The 21,441-nt window shown below is 44.7% G+C and overlaps 1 protein-coding gene across 1 annotated transcript in view; it reads right to left on the bottom strand.

The window, feature by feature from the left end:
• The window catches only part of TOGARAM2 (TOG array regulator of axonemal microtubules 2), a 48,506-nt gene extending 35,262 nt beyond the window's left edge, over window positions 1-13,244 (bottom strand). Inside the window, exons 1-4 of the mRNA XM_067565379.1 lie at window positions 13,119-13,244; window positions 2,166-2,290; window positions 1,042-1,176; window positions 173-418 (exon numbers count right to left, since the gene is read on the bottom strand). Coding sequence (XP_067421480.1) covers window positions 173-418; window positions 1,042-1,176; window positions 2,166-2,193 — 409 coding nt within the window. The 5' untranslated portion in view covers window positions 2,194-2,290; window positions 13,119-13,244. The remainder of the gene's footprint in view (window positions 1-172; window positions 419-1,041; window positions 1,177-2,165; window positions 2,291-13,118) is intronic.
• Window positions 13,245-21,441: the final 8,197 nt, after the last annotated feature.

Raw genomic sequence — 21,441 nt, 5'->3', positions numbered from 1 at the left:
ATCACCTTATAACGGGATATGTAGCCGCCAAGCCACATGCTCCACCCCCCCAACACTGTGGGCGCAGTGTGGACATTGCTGAGATTTGAGCTCAGTATATGTCAGTGTCACTCACTCTATACTTGGAAGGGTTTTGTTTCATCAGGGATAGCAGATAGGCACCCAGCTTTACCTTTGTGCGATGCAAATAAGCCCTCGGACATCCTCCTCTTCTTGAGCTTGTCCTTGATCTGAGCAGTTTCCATGGCCACACTGCTCACCTCCAGTTCTTTGGCTGTGGGGTCCAGGTTCTGAAGACTGTTCCTGCTGTCCAAGCCCTCCACAGAGGAAATGGCACTGGGATAAGGTGGGTCCCCATCTCCACTCCACAAACATGATTGCTTCTTCATCTGGACTTTTAATACAGACTGAAGAGAGGCTGTCGGCCAATTTAAAGGAAAGAATCAAGTAAGTCAACCTCAGTCATACAGAATCCATCAGTTTATCGGAGGTATTTATTTTATTTTAGTTTGAGAGATCATTTAATTTTATTTTCATTTCTGTTCAAAATAATATGACCCTAGTGCTTGTGACGAGTGCCGCATTGACTGGCCAGGAGAGTGATGCTGAGGGCCCCACCACTACAAATGAGAAGGGAGCATCGTCTCAGTCCTTGGCCTCTTTACTGGGGCTGCCCACAAAGATCCCAATGGCAGTGATCTTTATTCAAAGGCATATGGACCATATTGGCCATTAGAAACAAAACTGTGCAACACAGACGAACAAGCAATCCTCAGATGGCCACAGGCAGTTTTCAGCTGAGTTCTATAGCAAGAGGACAAAGCACAACTACTAATCAGTGACCTTCAGATCTATTTAATGGCTGGAATTCCCCAGCAAGAAAGAGGCCATCAGCACCTTCCCAACGGCATTCTCTGACCTGAAACTAATTCCTGGAATCATCAGGCTCAGAGAGTGCCCCCCTTCCCTGCAGTCAGGCTTGAGCTCTCACGTTTCCATGTGGCCTAGGCCATGTTAAAGTGATTCTGTCCCCGTCCTCACCTTCATCTGCTGTCGTCCATCTGCTTCCATACAGCTGCAAGTTTGAATCGATGCTTCCTCCGCGCAGCAATCTGTATCCGGGTTTGACTTTGGGAACACTCCCACAATACACCGCAACAGGGGCTCGGTACTTAGCTTTAAATTAAGAACAGTACAAATGATCCAAGTGTGCGGTGCTTGAAAAGGAGAGAAAAAGAACAGCTGTCCCGTTCACACATTACTCATTAGATCATGAGGGCTAACTCCTGCACTCCTGGCTGAGGCAAAAACTTCCACTGCGTACAGCCTGTCTAATCTAGCCTGGCATATATATCTCACTCATCACTGGGGTATCTGACTGCCTTGCAAAATTACACAAATCTTTGTTAGTGATCTACCCTGGGTTTTCTCTCCCCTCCTGGCTAAGGTTGGCTGAACCTCAAAGAGGTTTAGCTTTTGCAAAACTCAAAAAATTTAGAAGGGTCACAAAACTAGTTCAAAATCCTTCTTTCCCTGTAATTCAAATACAAGGTTTTTTCCTCCAAGACAGACTCAATTAAAAAAAAATAAATGCAAAACACCAATGAATAACTACTGTGTTTCTAGCTAGAGGGGGCCTGTACTCCCGATTAGAAATCTCCAAAGCTCACCTGTCATACGTGGGTACCCTATCTATCGATGCAGACTATTTCTTCATTCAAATGTCCTTCTCTGCCCCTCTCTGATCCATCTCCACCCTATATTTTCATTGTATTTTGTTCTCTTCTCTCCTTTCTGTTCCTCCTCCCACAGAGACTCCTAAAGACAATACAAACCCAGTAATGTTTGAGTTAAACTTTCTAATTCATGATAATCACGCAGGTTCAAAATTAGGCAAGGCAGGTTTTCCCCTCCCTCATCCAGGCCAGCACACCCTATCTTTGCACATCCAAGACAGACTATACACTCTTGCTGAGTGCACAGTGGTGGCCACACTTGCCAGTTGTCACCACTGCTCAGTATCTGGCTCACATGCTAGCATTCATCAGCACAGACACAAGCCTCTGCAGGTTAATTTCCTCTGAGTGAGTGGGCGGGATTGCAGCAAACTACAGTTGTGGATCTGCAAAAGGCAAAGAGTGCTAGAGTCTAATCCAGGCCTTTACCTGCTGTGAAATCATCATGTGTTGCCATGTAGAAGGAATCTTTTCAGCTGAGTGGTTACTTAATGTTTTGCTTTTCACTCAACCCGTTGCTACTGGTGGTATTACTCCTTGTAGTATCCAGAGGCCTGCATGGAAAAACAACAGCATTAACATTGGTGACAAGCTGTCTTTCCCTGTCTAATGGGGTTCTTGTCTGGAACACATTAGAAAACCGTTGAAGCCAAGGGAGAGACTAAAAAGCACAAGCACAGTGGCTCAATGCCATAGTCAAACTGCACAATCTCCACCTGTTGCAAACCTGCGTATTTTATTGAGCCTTGCTCCAGTGTGTTTCCTTACTTTTTTGGTCTCTATCATTTCAGTAATTCAGAAAGCTTAATACTTTTAAACAGAGGGTAGATAATGCAGAGGTGTGAGTGCAATTCCTCCAGCAGCCGGTCTCACCAAAGCTGTGCCAGCAAGGGGAGCACAGAGGCAGGCTGCTGTCTCTGAAAGGGTTGCTGCTGAAGCATCCAGACAGCAGACTGTGTAGCAGAAGCTGCATTTTCAAACTCTTGGTGACAAAGGGCCAAATTTATGCCTGGTGTAATTCCACTTTGGAGTTACACCAGGAATGACTGTGACCCAATGTGAGGAGAGATAGAGGGGGCAGAATGGCAGATTTTCTTTTCTTTTCTTTCTTTAACTGAATTTGAACACCGGTGAAAGGTGCCTGATCAACAGCCCTGGAGATTGGAGTGCTCTATATAGCCACAGGCTAGTTATAGCATGAGCAGCATCAGTGAGAGCTTCCTGCACCCTGCCCACTGCCACCAATCTGCTGCAGTCCTGATCTGCTTCTGGGGTGAGAGGGTAGATCAGCCTTCCTGGCCCATTCATGCTGAACTTTGCAGCTAGAACCCAGACCATAACCCTTACTACAACAGACAGGAAAACAGACCGACACACACTTGATGCTACCCAACATTTGCTACGCCGCTGGGATTTGTAGTGTTTACTCCAGAGTAGGAAATAGCAGGTGGAGCCAAACACCACTGCACAGCACAGTCCATCTTGACTTTTAGTGGTGACCTCTGTGTGCACATGCACCAAAACCACACTCACACTATAACACACTTCCCAATCCACACACATACTTCCCAAAGGCTAACGCGCTTTGGGACCAATAGTATATTGTTCACAGCCTACCAGGGTGAAGGGTAGTTTGTGTCGAAGCAGGATGAGTGCTGTAATTAAAGGATGTTCTTGCCAATTTTAGTTAGCCTTGCTTCAGTCTGTTTATTTGGTTTCTATCACTTTTGGTTTATTTGGTTTCTATCACTTCAATAATCCAGATAGTACTCTCCAGTTTATCAAAGACTTTGTCATCTCACAAAACTTTTTACTGCCTCTTCTCGTTTCCTTGGGATGATTAGATGTCTAGTTGACAGCCGGTATCACGCGGAGTGCCCCAGAGGTCGGTCCTGGGGCTGGTTTTGTTCTACATCTTCAATAATGATCTGGAGGATGGGATGGATTGCACCTACAGAGAGCTCAGTGGGCCTCTGCTCCTGTGTTTATTGGCCAGTATATTCATTTTCTATTGTACTGGGCTGCAGAGTGCTATTTTAATTGATTGTAAGTTTAATTGATGGTAGGGCTTCTAGACCTCATGTACAGGCATTCTTTGTGCTATGTTTTCAAACTGAAATAAATAAATAAATGGTTCTGGCTAGTCTATCCCCCACACTCCTCCTTGAGTCAGAGTTTAACCAAACTATATGCATTTAGTTCTGTTAATGAATCCCTCTCTCTGGCTCCTTGCTGCAGTCAGTTTACTGTGAGGAAAGATCTTTTCTCAGTGCTTTTTTTTTTTTTTTTTTTTTTTTTTCCAGAGTCTAAGGGTGAGATTTTCAAAAGCACTCAACATTGGCTTTACTCTGCTCCCGTTGCCGTCAATGGGAGTTTTACAATCAACTTCAGTGCGGTAAAATTTAAGCCAATGCATCTTCATTTTACATTGGTTTCTCAGTGTTGCAAACCTACAGGATCAGTTTGTAAAATACCCTTGACTTTTAATCACTGTATAAAGCTCTCTGTGAACTGGAATTGGCTGCAATTGGACCCCAAAAACTAATGGCCATAGGGTTAGGCTAGTTCTGAGGATCTGATGAAAACTCAGCTTGTGACATTCGCCTGCCAGTGAACCCCATCTCAGACTGAATAAAGCACCTGTAGCACAGCTGCTCATTGTAATGTACACAGTCACCTCTTTGGCTGACTGCAACCAGCACAGGCAGATGACTCAAAGGTTCTCAGGCTTTGTCTATGTTGCTAAATCAGGGCAAATTCACAGCTAACAGCCTCTGATTTCGCTGTATAAGGGCAAACCCCAAGAGGACACAAGCAAAGCCAAAATTTGCAGTTTACCCTGGATTCAAGCAGAGCTAAGCAAATCATTCATTCCTTGTCTATACTGCCAGGTTGAACCAGTGCAACTGTTTCGATTAGTGGCCGTTGATTGAATCAGAGCCAATTCCCAGTGTTGACAAAGCCAAAGAAAGAACGAAAGAAAGAAAGATCTCCAAGTTGCTAGTTTTACCTCTTTTTCTGTATGCTAATTACCCATAAGCAACTTGTATTTTTCTCAAACTCATTCACCCTTCAAATCTATGTGCAGAACCATTTCTGATCACAGGCCTTACCATTGTTTATAAGCAGATCACTGCAAGTTGTCAATATCTGCGCAGCTTTGATTAGATGCACAGACTACATGACACATTCCCGGTCCCTGACTGGATGAGCACAACCCACAAGGTGATGATTCTAGAATGAATAATCGAGGTGACATGTTGGAAATTTGCTCTCCACAAATACAAAATGCATTGTTTGCGGGAGTTATTATTCCAGCAAACTTGCTCGCTAGAATATCCATAGAACACAGGTGCAGCAGGGAGCACAAATAAAAACAAGTCAATTACAAATGTAACAAACTATTCATGGCTTTTTTGCAGTTCTGGTACCACGTGCTCAAAAGGGGTCCTGAGTAGTTCTCTCGGCCTGAGAGTCTTAAGAGTGCGGTACCCAGATCAAAAGACATTGTACAAAAGATTCCTTGCGAGAATTGCTCTCACTTCAGCAGAGCTGGTTTGCTCATCTCTGAAACAAGTGCGATCACAAGCAGGAGCGTGTACAGGGCAGCAAATGAAGAGTTAGGAACAAATTCCTTTGAAAGCCAAACCTTGTCAGCTATTTCAGTGGTAACCAAACCCCAGTTAGAACAATACTGAGTGCCAGCTCTAATGAGGTGTTGAACACCAGAGCTATTTGAGTATTGGACACAATGTTTTTCATAACGCTTACTGTAACTGTCTCCACTAGAGCTGTGGCCAAGTACATCCATTTCTCAAAGGTGGCTGACAGATTGCTCTGCAATCTTTTGTGACAGTGGGAAACAAAGAGGCTACCAGAGACAAGAACACAGATTACATTTTTCTTTCCTTAGGACCTGATCCAATTCCCATCGAGATCAATGAAAAGCATATCAGAGGTATTGGTGGGCTTTGGATCAGGCCCTGAAATTGTGAACTCTTTGTGGGAAGGTCGTGCCCTGATCCTGCCTGCGGCCTCTGGCTGCTACTATACTATGAACATTAAATAATCATACAAAATAATAGTGCAGCCACCACGGAAGGTGCTCTAGAAAGGTGCACACAGACAAAGACAGATAGACAATAAGTGTGTGAAATCTTGGAGGGGGGGGGGTCATTTACAGGCCAAATAGTGACAAGATTATGTTTGGTTTTAAAGGACTTGAGCCATGGTTGAGTGCAAAAGGAGACCCTCCGCAGATATGTACTCAAGTGTAAGGGAACGGATTGCAGTGTGCAAGAGAGGGCAGAATCAGCATCATACACGTTGCTGGTATGTGTTCAGTGCAGGCCAAACCAACACCCCAGGCCTGAAGACCCCTTGAGGTTGTGCGGCTTACTTGGCTCCCCATGTGAAAAGGGGGAAAAGACTGCCCATAACTCCTTAGCTGGGGATTCCCCTGGCATGGAAGAATGGAGCAAGTGAGAGCATCAACACCAATCTCTTGGGGTATATTGCTGCTTGGACCCACCCCTTCAGCCCCTATTCAGGCAAAATCCCCATCAATCTGAAGAGAACGTGTCTTTTCCCACATTCTTCTGCCTGAAACCATTGTGTAGCACTGTTAGCATCAAGTACTGTAAAATATATACATTTACTTGTATTTTATCCCTTGGCAGGTGGAACCACACAAACTGCTCTGTGCCTCTTTTGTGAAAGCTAAGCCATTTCTGGTTGCTGGGCCAAATTCTGATTGCAGTTATACTCATAAAAGCATAGAAATATAGGATTGAAAGGGACCTCAATAGATCAGTCAGTCCAATACCCTGCATTGAGGCAGGACTAAGTACTATCTAGACCAGTGTTTCTCAAGTGGTGTTCCGCGGAACCCCGGGGCTCCGCGGGAACACTGTTAGGGTTCTGCGAGCAGCTGTTCTCCGCGCCGCCGAGAAAGGGAAGATGTCCCGGATTTTTCGGCAGAGGGTATCCAGTGTAAGTGTAATGTAAGTGTAATTTAATTGAGAAATGCTGATGTTTGCTTTTTTCGACATTTTAAGACTGCTAAGAGTTTGGGGGGTTCCGCAATTATTTATGGAGTTCAAAAGGGTTCCATGGCCAAATTTAATTGAGAAACACTGATCTAGACCATCCCTGACAGGTGTTTGTCTAACCTGTTCTTAAAAACCTCCAACAACAGAGATTCCACAACCCCCCTAGGTAATTTGTTCCAGTGCTTAACTACCCTGACAGTTAGAAAGTTTTTCCTAACGTCTAACCTAAATTTCCCTTGCTGCAATTTAAGCCCATTACCTCTTGTCCTGTCCTCAGTGGCTAAGGAGAACAATTTAGCACCCTCCTCTTTATAACAACCTTTTATGTGCTTGAAAACTGTTATGTCCTCCCTCACTCTTCTGTTCTCCAGACTAAACAAACCCAATTTTTTCCATCTTTCCTCGTCTGTCATGTTTATCAGAATTTTAATAATTTTTGTTGCTCTCCTCTGGACTTTCTCCAATTTATCCACATCTTTCCTGAAACACAGTGCCCTGCACTAGACATTTGAGGCCTTATTAGTGCTGAGTAGAGTAGAAAAACTACTTCTCGTGTCTTACTTATAACACTCTTGCTAATACATCCCAGAATGATGTTCGCTTTTCTTACAACAGTAGTACATTGTTGATCCATATTTAGTCCCTGATCCACTAAAATCTCCAGGCCCCTTTCTGCAGTACTCTTTCCTAGGCAGTCATTGCCCATTTTGTATGCATGCATTTGCTAATTCCTCTCTAAGGGGAGTACTTTGCATTTGTTCTTAATGAATTTCATCCTATTTAATTCCAACCATTTCTCCAAGATCATTTTGAATTTTAATCCTGACCTCCAAAGCACTTGCACCCTTCCCAGCTTGGTATTGTTCACAAAATGTATAAGTGTACTCTCTATGCCATTCTCCAAATAATTTATGAAGATATTGAATGTAACTGGACCCAGGACAGATCCCCGTGGTACCCCATTCAATATGCCTTTCCAGTTCAATTGTGAACAATTGATAAACGCTCTCCGAGTATCGTTTGCCAGACAGTTGTGCACCCACTTCATAGTAGGTTCAGCTAGGCTATATTTCTCTAGTTTATTTACTAGAAGGTCATTTGAGATAGTATCAAAAGCCTTACTAAAGTCTAGATACATGACATCTACTGGTTCCCCACCTGTCCACAAGGCTTGTTACCCTGTCAAAGAAGGATAGTAGCTTTGTTTGACATGATTTGTTCTTGACAAATCGATATTGACTGTTACTTATTACGTGATTTTCTTCTAGGGGTTTACAAATTGATTGTTTGATTATTTGCTCCATTATCTTTCTGGGCACCAAAATTAAGCTGACTGGTCTGTAATTCCCTGGATTGTCCTTATTCCCCTTTGTACAGTGAGGTACTATATTTACCCGTTTTTCAGTCCTCAGGTCTCTCTCCCATCCTCCACGAGTTCTCAAAGATAATCACTAATAATAACACAAAGATCTCTTCAGTCAATCCCTCAAGTATTCAAGGATGTATTTCATCAGGCCTTGACAACTCATGTAAATCCAAGAGAACTCCAAGTGACTTCCCAAGGCTCTCTCTTGCCTCCTAGACAATAATCAAGTGGGGAAATCCCCAGGATGTGAAGAGATTTAATTCAGTTAGAAAGAACCAAATGGGATTTTAGTTTCATAACAGAGATTCCTCATTGCAAACAACATGTCAACAGGTATGAAGCATGGGGCCTGATTCTCCTCTCTCTTACACGGTTGTAAATCAGCAGCCAATGGAGTTACACTCACTGGTGAAAATGAGAGGTCCTTCACATATTGTGCTTAGTGGTGCACACATCACAAAAGAAGATTGTAACTTCCTAAGGGCAGGAACTATTAAGGGTCCATTCCTGCAAGCCTTACTCACACAAGCAGTCCTTACCGACTTGTGGCCAGTCATATTGATTGGCCTCTGAAAAAACACACAAAAGCTATAAAGACAAATATTCCAGAGCAGCCAAACTGTACTCAGTACAAGTTTGGAGGCCAGAGCACGGGGGGGAGTGGGATGACACAAAGGTCGCTTTTCTTCCTTCACCTTGGTGACCAGCAGGCCACTAAAATTCAGCAGCATAGACCAAGTGGGATACAAGCAGTTCATGTGATGACTGAAATCAAGGCCCCCAAGAAATTTCAGGAGAAAGTTAAACACTCAGGTGAACTGTGCAAAGTCTGGTGTGTGGGACCCCAGGGAAACCTCTTAGGTGGACTTAGGAGAGACTATTTGGCAACATGGTCTCTTGTCACTGGAGGTGGTGGCAGTGCTTAATTTGTGCCAGGGATTGCCAGGCTGAGCCCTGGCACCTCTAGGCTTGGCAGTTCATAGCCCCAGCACCTCTGGGCTTGCTGCATCAGTTATGAATGTAAACAAAATTGCTTGAGCTCCAGCACCTAATTTCTTGAGCCCCAGCTGCTCTTTCATTACAAATTAAGCACTGGGTGGTGGTGAAGAATAGGGAAGGTTTGACAGCTGGGGTGGGGGTAAGGTTGGTGGGCCTTTTCCATCCCATGCTCTGAAGATGGGTGTCCTGAAAAGTTAGAGTCCCAAAAGCATGAACCCTTGCACTTCGGTGTGTTCCTAGGGTCATCACTGAACTCTGTCTCACATCATGGGCTAATGTAGGGGAACGGCTCAGTAGCAGAAGTTAGGGACCAGGCTCATGCTCAAAATGCTGGACTTTTCAACAATTCAGCTCACGGACTTGGCAGAAAAAACACATTCAAAATATTGTCATTTGAAACTGCTTGAGCATGCAGGAGTGAAATCAGGAAGGCCAAAGCACAACTGGAGTTGCAGCTAGCAAGGGATGTGAAGGTAGAAGGGTTTCTACAGGTATGTTAGCAGCAAGAAGGTGGTCAGGGAAAGTGTGGGCCCCTTACTGAATGGCAGAGGCAACCTAGTGACAGATGATGTGGCAAAAGCTGAAGTACTCAGTGCTTTTTTTGCCTCTGTCTTCACAGATGAGGTCAGCTCCCAGTCTACTGCACTGGAAAGCACAGTGCGGGGAGGAGGTGAGCAGCCCTCAGTGGTGAAAGAACAGGTTCAGGACTATTTAGAAAAGCTGGACATGCACATGTCCATGGGGCCAGATGCAATGCATCTGCGGGTGCTCAGGGCGTTGGCTAATGTGAGTGCAGAGCTATTGGCCATTATCTTTGAAAACTCGTGGGAATTGTGGAAGGTCCGGGACAATTGGAAAAAAGCAAATATTGTGCCCATCTTTAAAAAAGGGAAGAAGGAGGATCTGGGGAATTACAAACTAGTCAGCCTCACTTCAGTCCCCAGAAAAATCATGAAGCAGGTCCTCAAGGAATCCATTTTGAAGCACATGGAGGAGAGGAAGGTGATCAGGAACAGTCAGCATGGATTCACCAAGGACAAGTCATGCTTGACCAACTTGATTGCCTTCTATGATGAGATAACGGCCTCTGTGGACGTGATATACCTTGACTTTAGCAAAGCTTTTGATATGGTCTCCCACAGTATTCTTGCCAGAAAGTTAAAGAAGTATGGGATGGATGAATGGACTATAAGGTGGATAGAAAGCTGGCTAAATCATCCGGCTCAATGGGTAGTGATTGATGTCTAGTTGGTAGTCGGTATCAAGCGGAGTGCCCCAGGGGTTTGTCCTGGAGCCAGTTTTGTTCCACATCTTCATTAATGATCTGGATGATGCGGTGGATTGAACCCTCAGCAAGTTTGCAGATGACACTAAGATAGGGGGAGTGGTAGATAACCTGGAAAGTAGGGATAGGATGCAGAGTGACCTAGACAATTTACAGGATTGGTCCAAAAGAAATCTGCTGAGGTTCAACAAGGACAAGTGCAGAGTTCTGCACTTAGCACTGAAGAATCCCATGCACTGCTTCAGACTGGGGACTGACTGGCTAGGCAGCAGTTCTGCAGAAAAGGACCTAGAGGTTAAAATGGACAAGAATCTGGATATGAGTCAACAGTGTGCCCTCATTGCTAACAAGGCTAATAGCATATTGGGCTGCATTAGTAGGAGCATTGCCAACAGATCGAGGAAAGTGATTATTCTCCTCTATTTGGCATTTGGTGAGGCCACATCTGGAGTATTGTTTCCAGTTTTGGGCCCCCCACAACAGAAAGGATATGGACAAAGTGAAGAGAATCCAGTGGAGAGCAACAAAAATGATTAGGGGGCTGAAGCACAGGACTTATGAGGAGAGGCTGAGGGAATTGGACTTATTTAGTCTGCAGAGGAGAAGAGGGAGGGGGGATTTGAAAGCAGCCTTCAACTATCTGAAGGGGGGTTCCAAAGAGAATGGAGCTAGGCTGTTCTCAGTGGTGGAAGATGACAGAACAAGGAGCAATGGTCTCAAGTTGCAGTGGGGGAGGTCTAGGTTGGATAGTAGGAAAATCTTTTTCATTAGAAGGGTGGTGAAGCACTGGAATGGGTTACCTAGGGAGGTGGTGGAATCTCCATCTTTAGTGGTTTTTAAGGCCCAGCTTGACAAAGCCCTGGCTGGGATGATTTAGTTGGGGTTGGTCCTGGTTTGAGTAAGGGGTTGGTCTAGATGACCTCCTGTGGTCCCTTCCAACGCTAATCTTCTGTGAGAACTAACAAATGATAAGGCAAGGGAAGCAAGTTGTCCAGTGCTGAAAGCACAGGGCTGGAAGACAGCAGAAGTGGGTTCTAATTCCCACGATGCCACTGGACACACTGTGGCCATCTAAATTCATATATTAAAGTCAGAAAGGATCATTACCATCATCTATTGTGACCTCCTGTATAACACCGGCCACAGAATTAGGGCAAGCCACTTCATCCCTGTAACGTATCTCCCCATCTGTATAATGGAAATGGTACTCACCCACCTTTGCAAAATGCTTTGAGATCCTTGGATGAAAGATTCTGGGTAAGTACTGAGTAATATTATCATCATCCCAGTAACTCTTCCTAGCTCAGAGCTGCAGTTTGTTAGTGTCTATGGCACTTTCCTGCAAACTATCAAAGAAGGAAAGGAAAGGAAAGAAACATGAAGCAAAGATTTCTCTCTGGAGAGGGAGGGAGGGAGAAAGTAACCGGCAAACATCTCTAATAATGAGCAGAGGGAGTCCTGCATCTTATCCCTTAGAGAAGTTCAGTAGCTCTTCATTTGCTATCTCTGACAGGCTGACATCTCTGGATTTCAAATGGAAAAAAAGCTGCTTTTGAGAAAGTATCTTTCCTCTTCTACTTGCTGAATCTTTCCCAGCTCTGGTTTTCACAGATCCTTATTTCTTTAATAATACACCCATTTGTAAACAAAGGCTAAACATGAGCTGGGCTAGTTCCTCCCAAGAGCTTGTGCCTTGGACTGGGCACCTATATTCCAGAGATGCTGTAAGCTTACCTAGATTTTCTATCATCCATTTATTCAGAGGAAAAACAAAATGCTTCCTCTGACCCGCCCCACTCCCCTCCAGCTTCTCATTGGGGCATAAAGGTTACTTTTACTGAAACATAGCAAGTTATAGTATTGGCCAGGTAGGATTTTAATACTGCCTTCCTGGGATGGACTAGAAACCACAGAGCCCTGATCTTGATCCAAATGTCTCTGAGGTTCAGCCAGGGTCTGATTTGGGGGAGGATTTAGCTTGGGCTTGGAAAAGCAGCAATATGCTTCTATCAAATGCCTGAAATTCAGCTCATGCTTCAGACAAAATGAGTTGGATCGGGGGACTGAGATGCAGGCTCTCCTTTTTGCCTATACACAATAATGAACTAACACCAGCAAAAACTCATAGTCTAGAGACCTCACTCTGCAGTGTGTGAATGGAAGAGGGGATTTTCCTGATGCTAATGGAGTTAGACTCACCCTGCCAGGGGCCATAACAGTGCCAGGCTATGAAGAGCCAGTCCTCACTCAGCAAGTTGCATGAAACATCCTGGAGTATCAGACAGTAGTTCCTCCCCTGTCCTTGTCCTCCCCTCATCCTTCTGCTGCAAAGTGATCCAAGCTCTGAGCTTCTTCCACTCATCTCAGGGCTCCCTCTCCTAAAAAGTGACCTAGCTTCACCCACTCTCAGCTAAACCAAAGGGATTCGTTCACCACAAAATTCCCTGACACTCACGTTTCCTCTTACATTAAGTTATTGGGGAAAATCATCAACCAAACCTCTCCCGCAAATTCTCTTTCACCTCCGAGCACCTGTTGCTTTATGGGAAAAGAACCCTCCCACCAAACAAGCTCTGTGCAGTGCACAATTCAACAGCTTGTCAGCGTGGTCCCTCCCAGCCTCCCACCTGAGTGTCACCTCAGAAAAAGCAGCAAAGTATGCGTCAGGGCAGTTCACTAACCTCCTTCACAAACAGGGTTGCCTCTTCACTTTGAAGACCTACTTTCCATGTTGTTACATTTGTGATCCCTTTGGGTGCTACAAAGCCCAGCTGCAGGCAGCCTCCCGCCCTGAATCCCGGCTCCCCCCCAGCTCCAGCCCCTAGGATTTTGAAAGTTGTGGGTATGGATGTCAGCACCGCAGCCCAGCCCCCTTCTGTGTGAGGAGAACAGGCTGGCACTCACAGGTTACACACACAGCAGGCAAACAGTGTTACATACCGTGAACAAACAAGGCTGCATAGCAACCACTTCTCTAAAGTAGTCTTGAGCGGGAGGTGCAAGCACAAGGCTTTGCCTGCAGGGCTGGCAGGCGTCTCCCAGGGTGCTGGAATGGAGAGTACCTGAGTGACCTTGACAGCACCCAAGCTCTGGAACAGACACACGCTCTGAATAGCAATGTGTGCTCCAAGTCCCTGCCTGCCTGTGATTGATTCCCCAAAGCGCACACACAAAGGCTGCATTATACCCAGTCAAGCAGAGCAGTCTTCAGAATTAATGAATGAGAGGGCAAGGTTTAGACCCTCGTTTACTACAGGATAAAATCTGCGGGTAACTTATCCAGTTTGGGACAAGAATTGTGAGCTTGAGTCTCCTCACACTTACATCTGTGTAAATCAGGACTAACTCCACTGAATGGAGATGCACCAGGATAAAAATCCGTGGGAGAGTGGAACTAACTAACCCCTCTGGGCTGGATTCCCCTCTGGTTTGCACCTTGGGAAGTTACTGGCACCTCTGCAAAGTGCTACTAACTCAGACTCCTCCATTTGCTCTGGGGTGGCATTCACAGCCATTTGCAGGGATGTCAAAAGCTACACAAGGCAGAAAGCAGAATCAGACTTGGTGTCTTTAGTTTTTCCTGTACAGTGGCCAGACACATCTGTGTTGCCAAGTACAAATGCTAAGATTAATAATGAATTTTTCATTCATGCACAATGCTTCAGTGTCTAGCTTTGAAATGTTTTCAGAATAGCTTCTTTGCTGGGTATTTACACACACACATGCACGCACATACACACACGTATGTGTAGGTGAACGTAGTGCTGTTGACAGGTGCCTGATTGGCCATCCCTGGACGTTGAAACCCTCTATCCACAGAACAGGCATAAACACATGTAGCAGCGGTACAAGCTTCTCCCACCAAGCCCGGAACCAGGAGGGACCACACCACGAGCCAGAGGGGAATTCAGACTCCCTAGCTCATCCAACCCCGGCCTCTGCGCAGACTGCCAACAAGGGAGTCAATAGTGCTGGCGATTTCTGTGATGTGCAATAGTTCACACACCTAGGAGAACCAGAGGAAACCAAGGCAGTTAATTTGTCCCTTGGGACTACCAGTCCTTCTCCGATCACATATAGCAACAGGAGAACCCTTCTACTACAATACCTAGCTATTTTGATTTGGAAAGACAACCACCAACTCATTTGATATAGGCTATGAAACGGGAACCAAATGCCAATATCTTCCTCTCACTGCTGAACCTGTTTGAATCAGTGATCTAAAGGTAAAAAGTTCCATCTCATATCGTCACCTGAAACCTTTCCAAACTACTGTACCCCTTTCAGGGGTCTGATTTGTCTTGCGTACCCCAAGTTTCACCTCACTTAAAAACTACTTGCTTACAAAATCAGACATAAAAATGCAAATGTGTCTCAGTGCACTATTACTGAAAAATTGCTTACCTTCTCATTTTTACCATGTATTTATAAAATAAATAGTGTACCTACATTTCAGTGTCTACTATATAGAGCAGTATAAACAAGTCATTGTCTGTATGAAATTTTAGTTTGTACTTCGCTAGTGTTTTTTATGTAGCCAGTCGTAAAACTAGGCAAATCTCTAGATGAGTCGATGCATCCACTGGAAGATCTCTGCATACCCCCAGGGGTACACGTAAACCATACAAGTCCCTCCATTTCTTCACTGTTTGGTATCCAGCTATATTAAAAAAATAATCATCATCATATATAGTAGAATGCCAGAAAATTAGCTGTTCCCAACACACTAGCCTCAAAATGTATTTTATTAGGTATATGTCACTCGTGTAAGTAAGTCCCCCTATAAGATTCATTCTGTTTGCAATAGAACAGAAAGAATCATTATGTGGTTAAGACAATACATTAAGATTCACAAGACCTAAGTTCAGTGCCCAGTTTTGCCACAGACTTGCTGTGTGACCTTGGACAAGTCACTTAATCTCAGAGTGTGCCCAAGTTCCCCATCTCTAAACTGGGCATAGCAATATTTCCTCTCTCCTAGCCTTTGTCTATCTTTTCTGTTTAGACTATAAACTCTTCAGTGCAGTAACTGTCACACTTCATGTATGTGAAGTGCCTAGCACAATGGGGCACTGATTTTGGTTAGGGGTGGTACTGTAATACTATTAAAATGAGAACAGCAGCAGATCTTCGAAGGACTAGTGCCTTTCACTGGTATACTCCCTCAAAGCAAAGGAACCAACAAGGTGAGTTAAAATAATTCTCAAACATTTTGTGCCAATCCCACAATACCCAATGCTTAGAAGGCTTTTGGCCTACCTTCATCTGCTAACCTTTGCCAAATCCATGCTGGTTAGACCTTAGCATATCATGAGCTTTTGGGAAGGGAAGGGGGATTGTGTTTTAATGACAATTTTAACCAATTTGTCAGGTACAGATGTAAAGCTTACTCCCTCTTTCCCCCAGATCACTCCTAGAGCCTTTGTCAAATGTAGGTACAATATCTGCTACCCTCAAGTCCTCTGAAACAGAGGCTGTTTTGTATATTTTTGTAAGCTCCTTCAGAACTCTTGGGTCCACCATCTGAGCTGGTGATTTATTGCTATTTACATTACCAATCTGCTCCAGAACCTCATTTACTGACACCACAATCTCTGATGATAACCTCATCTTTATTAGCAGAAAAGAACAGGTCCAGGGTGAGAATCTCCCCAACATTTTAAGCAGTGAAGACTGATCGTTTGACTTCTCAGCAGTCTCCTTATGTTCTTTAATTTCTCTCTTTAATCCCTGGTGATCCAGAAGACCCACTGATTCTTTCATAGGCTTCTTGCTTAAAGAATCTCTTGTTTGTTTTAATACCTTTAGCTATTTGTTCTTTGAATTCCACTGCAGTCCTTCCTATTCCCATCTTACACATTGACTACTGCAATTTATGCTCCAATTTATTGGTTTCACCAGGGTCTGATTTCCAAATTTTGAAGGATTTTTATTTGACTTGAATAGCCTCTCAAACATGGCCAGTTCGCCATATTGATTTACTCCTTGTCTTCCTGATTCTTTTGCTCACAGGCACAAATGCCTTCTGAGTCTCCAATATTGTTTTTTTAAGTAGCACCCATGCCATTTCTATGGAGTTTGCTTCCTTTATTTTTAACATTAAAGCCTTTCTGATTAATTTCATTTCACTGAAATCTTCCTTTTTAAAGTTTAGTGTCACTTTTTGGTACCTTCCTTGCCCCTCAGATGGTGAACCTAGTTATATTGCAGTCAGTATTACTTAGTGGCTCAGCTACCGACACTTCTTAAGTTAACTTGTATGTGTTACTTAAGACTAGGGCCTTGTCTACATTAAGCCCTTTTAAACCAGATCAAATCAAGTTAATCCAGTTTGAAAACAGTTGCGTACCCACTATGCAGCCCATCACTGCACACTAACTCTGCAGTGCTCTTGCAGAGTGGACTAAATTTGCTTTGAACTGAAATAATTTGGTCTATTGTTCTTGTGTACACAATTGCTGCACACCAAGTTTGCATGTTTCCAACATGTATCCTATAGGACTTTGCAGATTGAGCTTTACTGACCAGTCCATTTACTTTTGTCCCCTCCCTGTCCTGGTGTCAGGTTTCCAGGATGACCCTTCCCCCTGCCTTTAAAAGGTAGCACAGAGCCTGATTTTGCCCATTTGCACCTGGCTCCCAGTGTACCATTATTCTGGTTATACAACAATGATAACTCTCCAGAAGCCCAACAAAATGCCTCACATAGCTGCTTGGAGCTGTGTTGAGGCCCCAGAGCTTGTCACCATCTGGGGAGAAGCGTTGGTTCAGGCAAAGGCTGTTGTGGCCAGCCACAGGAATAAGGACAATTTTGTGGCCGTTGCAAAGCAGACCCTGATTCCTGCCCTGCATCAGCTGAGCCCAAGTCCCAGCCAGAAACCCAGGCTGGGACCAAAGAGTTAGACCCTCTGGAAAGTTCATTAGCATGTAAGTACCGATCTTTAAAATGTATTAATTATTATTACTGGATGTGAGCTAGGAGCCCCGCCTCTTCCCCACCCCATGTTGTCATACTTCAAAATGGCACCTGCCAGCACAGTGCAGTCACAGTCTGTACCTCCCCCACCCATAGCAGATTCAAACAATAAAAGCATTCATTTGTGCAAAATTCAATAGCTCATTGAGACAGTGCTTACAGGAAAAGAAAACCAGATCATTGGGTTCAACGGGTAGTGATCAATGGCTCTGTCTAGTTGGCAGCTGGTAACAAGCGGGGTGCCCCAGGGGTCAGTGCTGCAGCTGGTTTTGTTCAACGTCTTCATTAATGATCTGGAGGATGGGGTCGATTGTACCCTCAGCAAGTTTGCAGATGACACTAAGCTGGGGGAGTTGCAGATACAATGGAGTGTACGGACGGGATACAGAGTGATCTAGACAAATTGGAGGATTGGGCCAAGAGAAATCTGATGAGGTTCAAAAAGGACAAGTGCAGAGTCCTTCACTTAGGATGGAAGAATCCCATGCACAGCTACAGACTGGGAATGGACTGGCTAGGCAGCAGTTCTGCAAAAAAGGATCTAGAGGTTAAAATGGACAAGAACCTGGATATGAGTCAACAGTGTGCCCTCATTGCCAAGAAGGCTAATAGCATATTGGGCTGCATTAGTAGGAGCATTGCCAGCAGATTGAGGAAAGTGATTATTCTCCTCTATTTGGCATTTGGTGAGGCCACATCTGGAGTATTGTTTCCAGTTTTGGGCCCCCCACAACAGAAAGGATATGGACAAAGTGGAGAGAGTCCAGTGGAGGGCAACAAAAATGATTAGGGGGCTGGAGCACATGACTTATGAGGAGAGGCTGAGGGAATTGGACTTATTTAGTCTGCAGAGGAGAAGAGGGAGGGGGGATTTGAAAGCAGCCTTCAACTATCTGAAGGGGGGTTCCAAAGAGGATGGAGCTAGGCTGTTCTCAGAGGTGGCAGATGACAGAACAAAGAGCAATGGTCTCAAGTTGCAGTGGGGAAATCTAGGTTGAATATTAGGAAAACGTTTTTCACTAGGAGGGTGGTGAAGCACTGGAATGGGTTACCTACGGAGATGGTGGAATCTCCATTCTTAGCAGTTTTTAAGGCCCAGCTTGACAAAGTCCTGTCTGGGATGATTTATTTGGGGTTGGTCCTGCTATGAGCAGGGATTGGTCTAGATGACCTCCTGAGGTCCCTTCCAACCCTATGTACGGAGAGATTTTGAATAGACCAGTAAAATGGCCAAGGACCACATGATAGTGACTAAGCCAGGAGGGGAGGGGAGCATCTTTATCAACCTTTGCCTGACCCTGCTCCCCCTCCCTGATGCTCTGGTGGACTTGCTGGGATCTGTGTTTCAGGAAAAGACCAATAAGCTTATTTATGCATGCCCTGTGGGAGATGTTTGTCCCGGCCTCAAGATATGCAAATTCTGTCAGAACATACCTGGCTAATTAAGTACTAGACCTAAGGTTACCAGAGCTTTTGAAGTTTTTTTTTCTTGTTCCTTGACGTGTTATTGTCTACTAACAAGGATAAATGGGGGGGATCTCTGTTTGGACTCAGTGGGTCAGTGAGTGTGTTTTTTGGATCCTACAACGACAGCTGGAAGATCTGGCCAATTGGAAAGCTGTCACTGTTCCCACTTGAAAACCGCCCCAGACTTCGGTAATTATTAAGAGTTAAGGGTTGGGATGTTTTACTAACCTGTTGCGAATGTGGTTAAGTGTTTGAGCCTAAGTGAAAGTCTACCTTCAAAGTAAGAGCACGCTCGTGTGGTGCTTGAGCCTAAGGAAAGGTATAGATTTGTAGTAAAAGCAGATTTGTACTAAGAGCACTGTTTCTACCAGTCCATCAATCGGCTGGACGGCCGTGTCTCCATTTGACTTATTTCCTGACACCACCTCACACACAGTAAAGTTACCACGAGCTTTGGGTTGGCAGAACCCCGGGTAGCACCTAATCTACTATGATTCTATGTTTACATTAGGTATAAATGCACACTGCACACCCCAGCAAGGCACAGACACTATGGCTCCTTGCTGAGATGCAAATGCCCTGTGACATGCATTGTAGCTGACAATCACTGCAGAACCTTGTCTGTTTTTCTCTGCACTTTCCTCGTATCTGCAGGGATAACATAGCAGAACTTAAAACTGAGAAATAGCTCCATTTTGTTGTGTACGTTATAGGAACAGCCACATGCCCATGCCCTCCAGCCCTTCAGTGCTTCAGAACCATCATGGTGAATAACTTCAGAGCGTACTTTGCTGGTCTGCCCGATGTCTTTTTGAATAAGACCATTCTCTGCCTCCTAGTCCCTCAACTCACTGTAATGTCATCAAACGTGAAAGCAGCCTAAAGGGGACGTAGAGGGAATTTTTATCCAACTTGCCTCCAAGGCCCCCACCCCATCCCTTACAACTCCAATGCCATAGTAGCACCTTCAGCCTACAAAACAACCTGCAAAACCAACCTGATATACAGTGCCAACTATCCTACCCCACCCTTAACAGCATGAAGCAGATACAGGAATCTGAAATTCAAATGCACCCATCACCCTCCATAATTGCAGACACTTACCAGCTTCAAGGTTCCCTTAAGAATAAGAAGAGTCTCAGGGAGGTAAAGTCATATATACATACTAAAAAAAATTATGATGACTTGTCTGTGATATGAACGATGAACATTTTTTGTTCTCTACTCCCCCCAGCCACAGCACCTGCAACAGCCAGACCTTCAGCACAGAGCCTCTATGTACTGCTAGCCGACTGGCCAACCTGAGGGGGAGAAAAAGGATGACTTGGGACAAGATGTTTGCAGAACTCATGGCAGAGTCACGGAAGAAAACCAAGCTGCCTGACAGGTTGTTGCTAGATATGAGGACCAGAGAGAGAAAGATCTCCCAGGTGGTCATGGCTGTGGCCAAGGACAGCTTCACCCTGGCAAAGGAGTGTATGGAAAAAGACAGAGATGCAGCGGTAACTTATGGATGCTATCCTGAGCCAGAATGCCCTTCTGCTAGGCCAGCTGACTCTGCAGTCCTGTAATTTAGGATCCAGCCATATCCTTCAGTCTCTGGACAATGGTGGCTACTGGGACCAGCAGCAACTCCTACCCTCCACATACCTGCAGCAGTTCTCCCAGCAGCTCCGGTTTACGTCACCAATCCAACCTGTGGGCATCAAGAATACTTGACCTAGGAAGCCAGCTCTTTAGCGCCCTGCAATGCCCCTGAGAATTTTGAGCCAAAGCACTCAACCCCAGAACCCACGTGGACAAGAAGAGCCAGGGGCCAAGCATATCTGTATCTTGAACTTTATGCACACACTCCCAAATTGTTGTACTTGAAATGTTCTTACTGTTGCACCTTGTTTGCATTGTTGCAGTAATTAAAGTTTGTGCACAGTTGGTTGCTTAAGAAGATTGGTTAGTTAAATGTGTTTCCAAATACAAAGATATTATTGTTTCATTAAAACTTTTTTTTTTTTTTTATTGTTCTTTCATAGCGAAACCTTTATGGGTCATCACTGCATGTAACACAGAGAATCCTTTAAATAAAGCTGAAATAATGCACAGGCTTTTACAAAAGCACGTACAGAATGTTAAACTTCAACCACTTACACACAATACCCCAGCTCTCACAAGGTCTGCATCCCAGTACACCCCCACGGGCTAACATATTCACTCATGTGACTCAAAATACAAACAGTAGGCAGCCCACCCAGGATTCCCATGGGTGTTTGTGTTCTCTGGGGATACCTTACTGGATGCTTGTACGTTCAAGCAAGTCTCTGCACCGCAGCCTCTCACCCATCAGTAAGGCTTTTTCCCTTGCTCGCACAAATATTGTGCAGAACACAACATGGTTGGAACTTTTATCCTGCTGCTTCCAACCTATTCCATAAAAAGTGCCATCTGCCTTTCCAACAGCCAAATGCACACTCAACAAAAATTCTGCATCTGCTCAGGTGATAGTTAAAATATTCCTTCCTTCTGTCCAAGCAGCCTTCCTTAGCCAGGGCAACAGGGGAAAAGCC

The sequence above is a fragment of the Emydura macquarii genome, unplaced genomic scaffold, assembly GCF_026122565.2.
Source record: "Emydura macquarii macquarii isolate MOO-44397 ecotype Brisbane River unplaced genomic scaffold, CSIRO-AGI_Emac_v2 contig_2676, whole genome shotgun sequence".
NCBI lineage: Eukaryota > Metazoa > Chordata > Testudines > Chelidae > Emydura > Emydura macquarii.
This window is presented reverse-complemented; position numbering and strand designations above follow the sequence as displayed.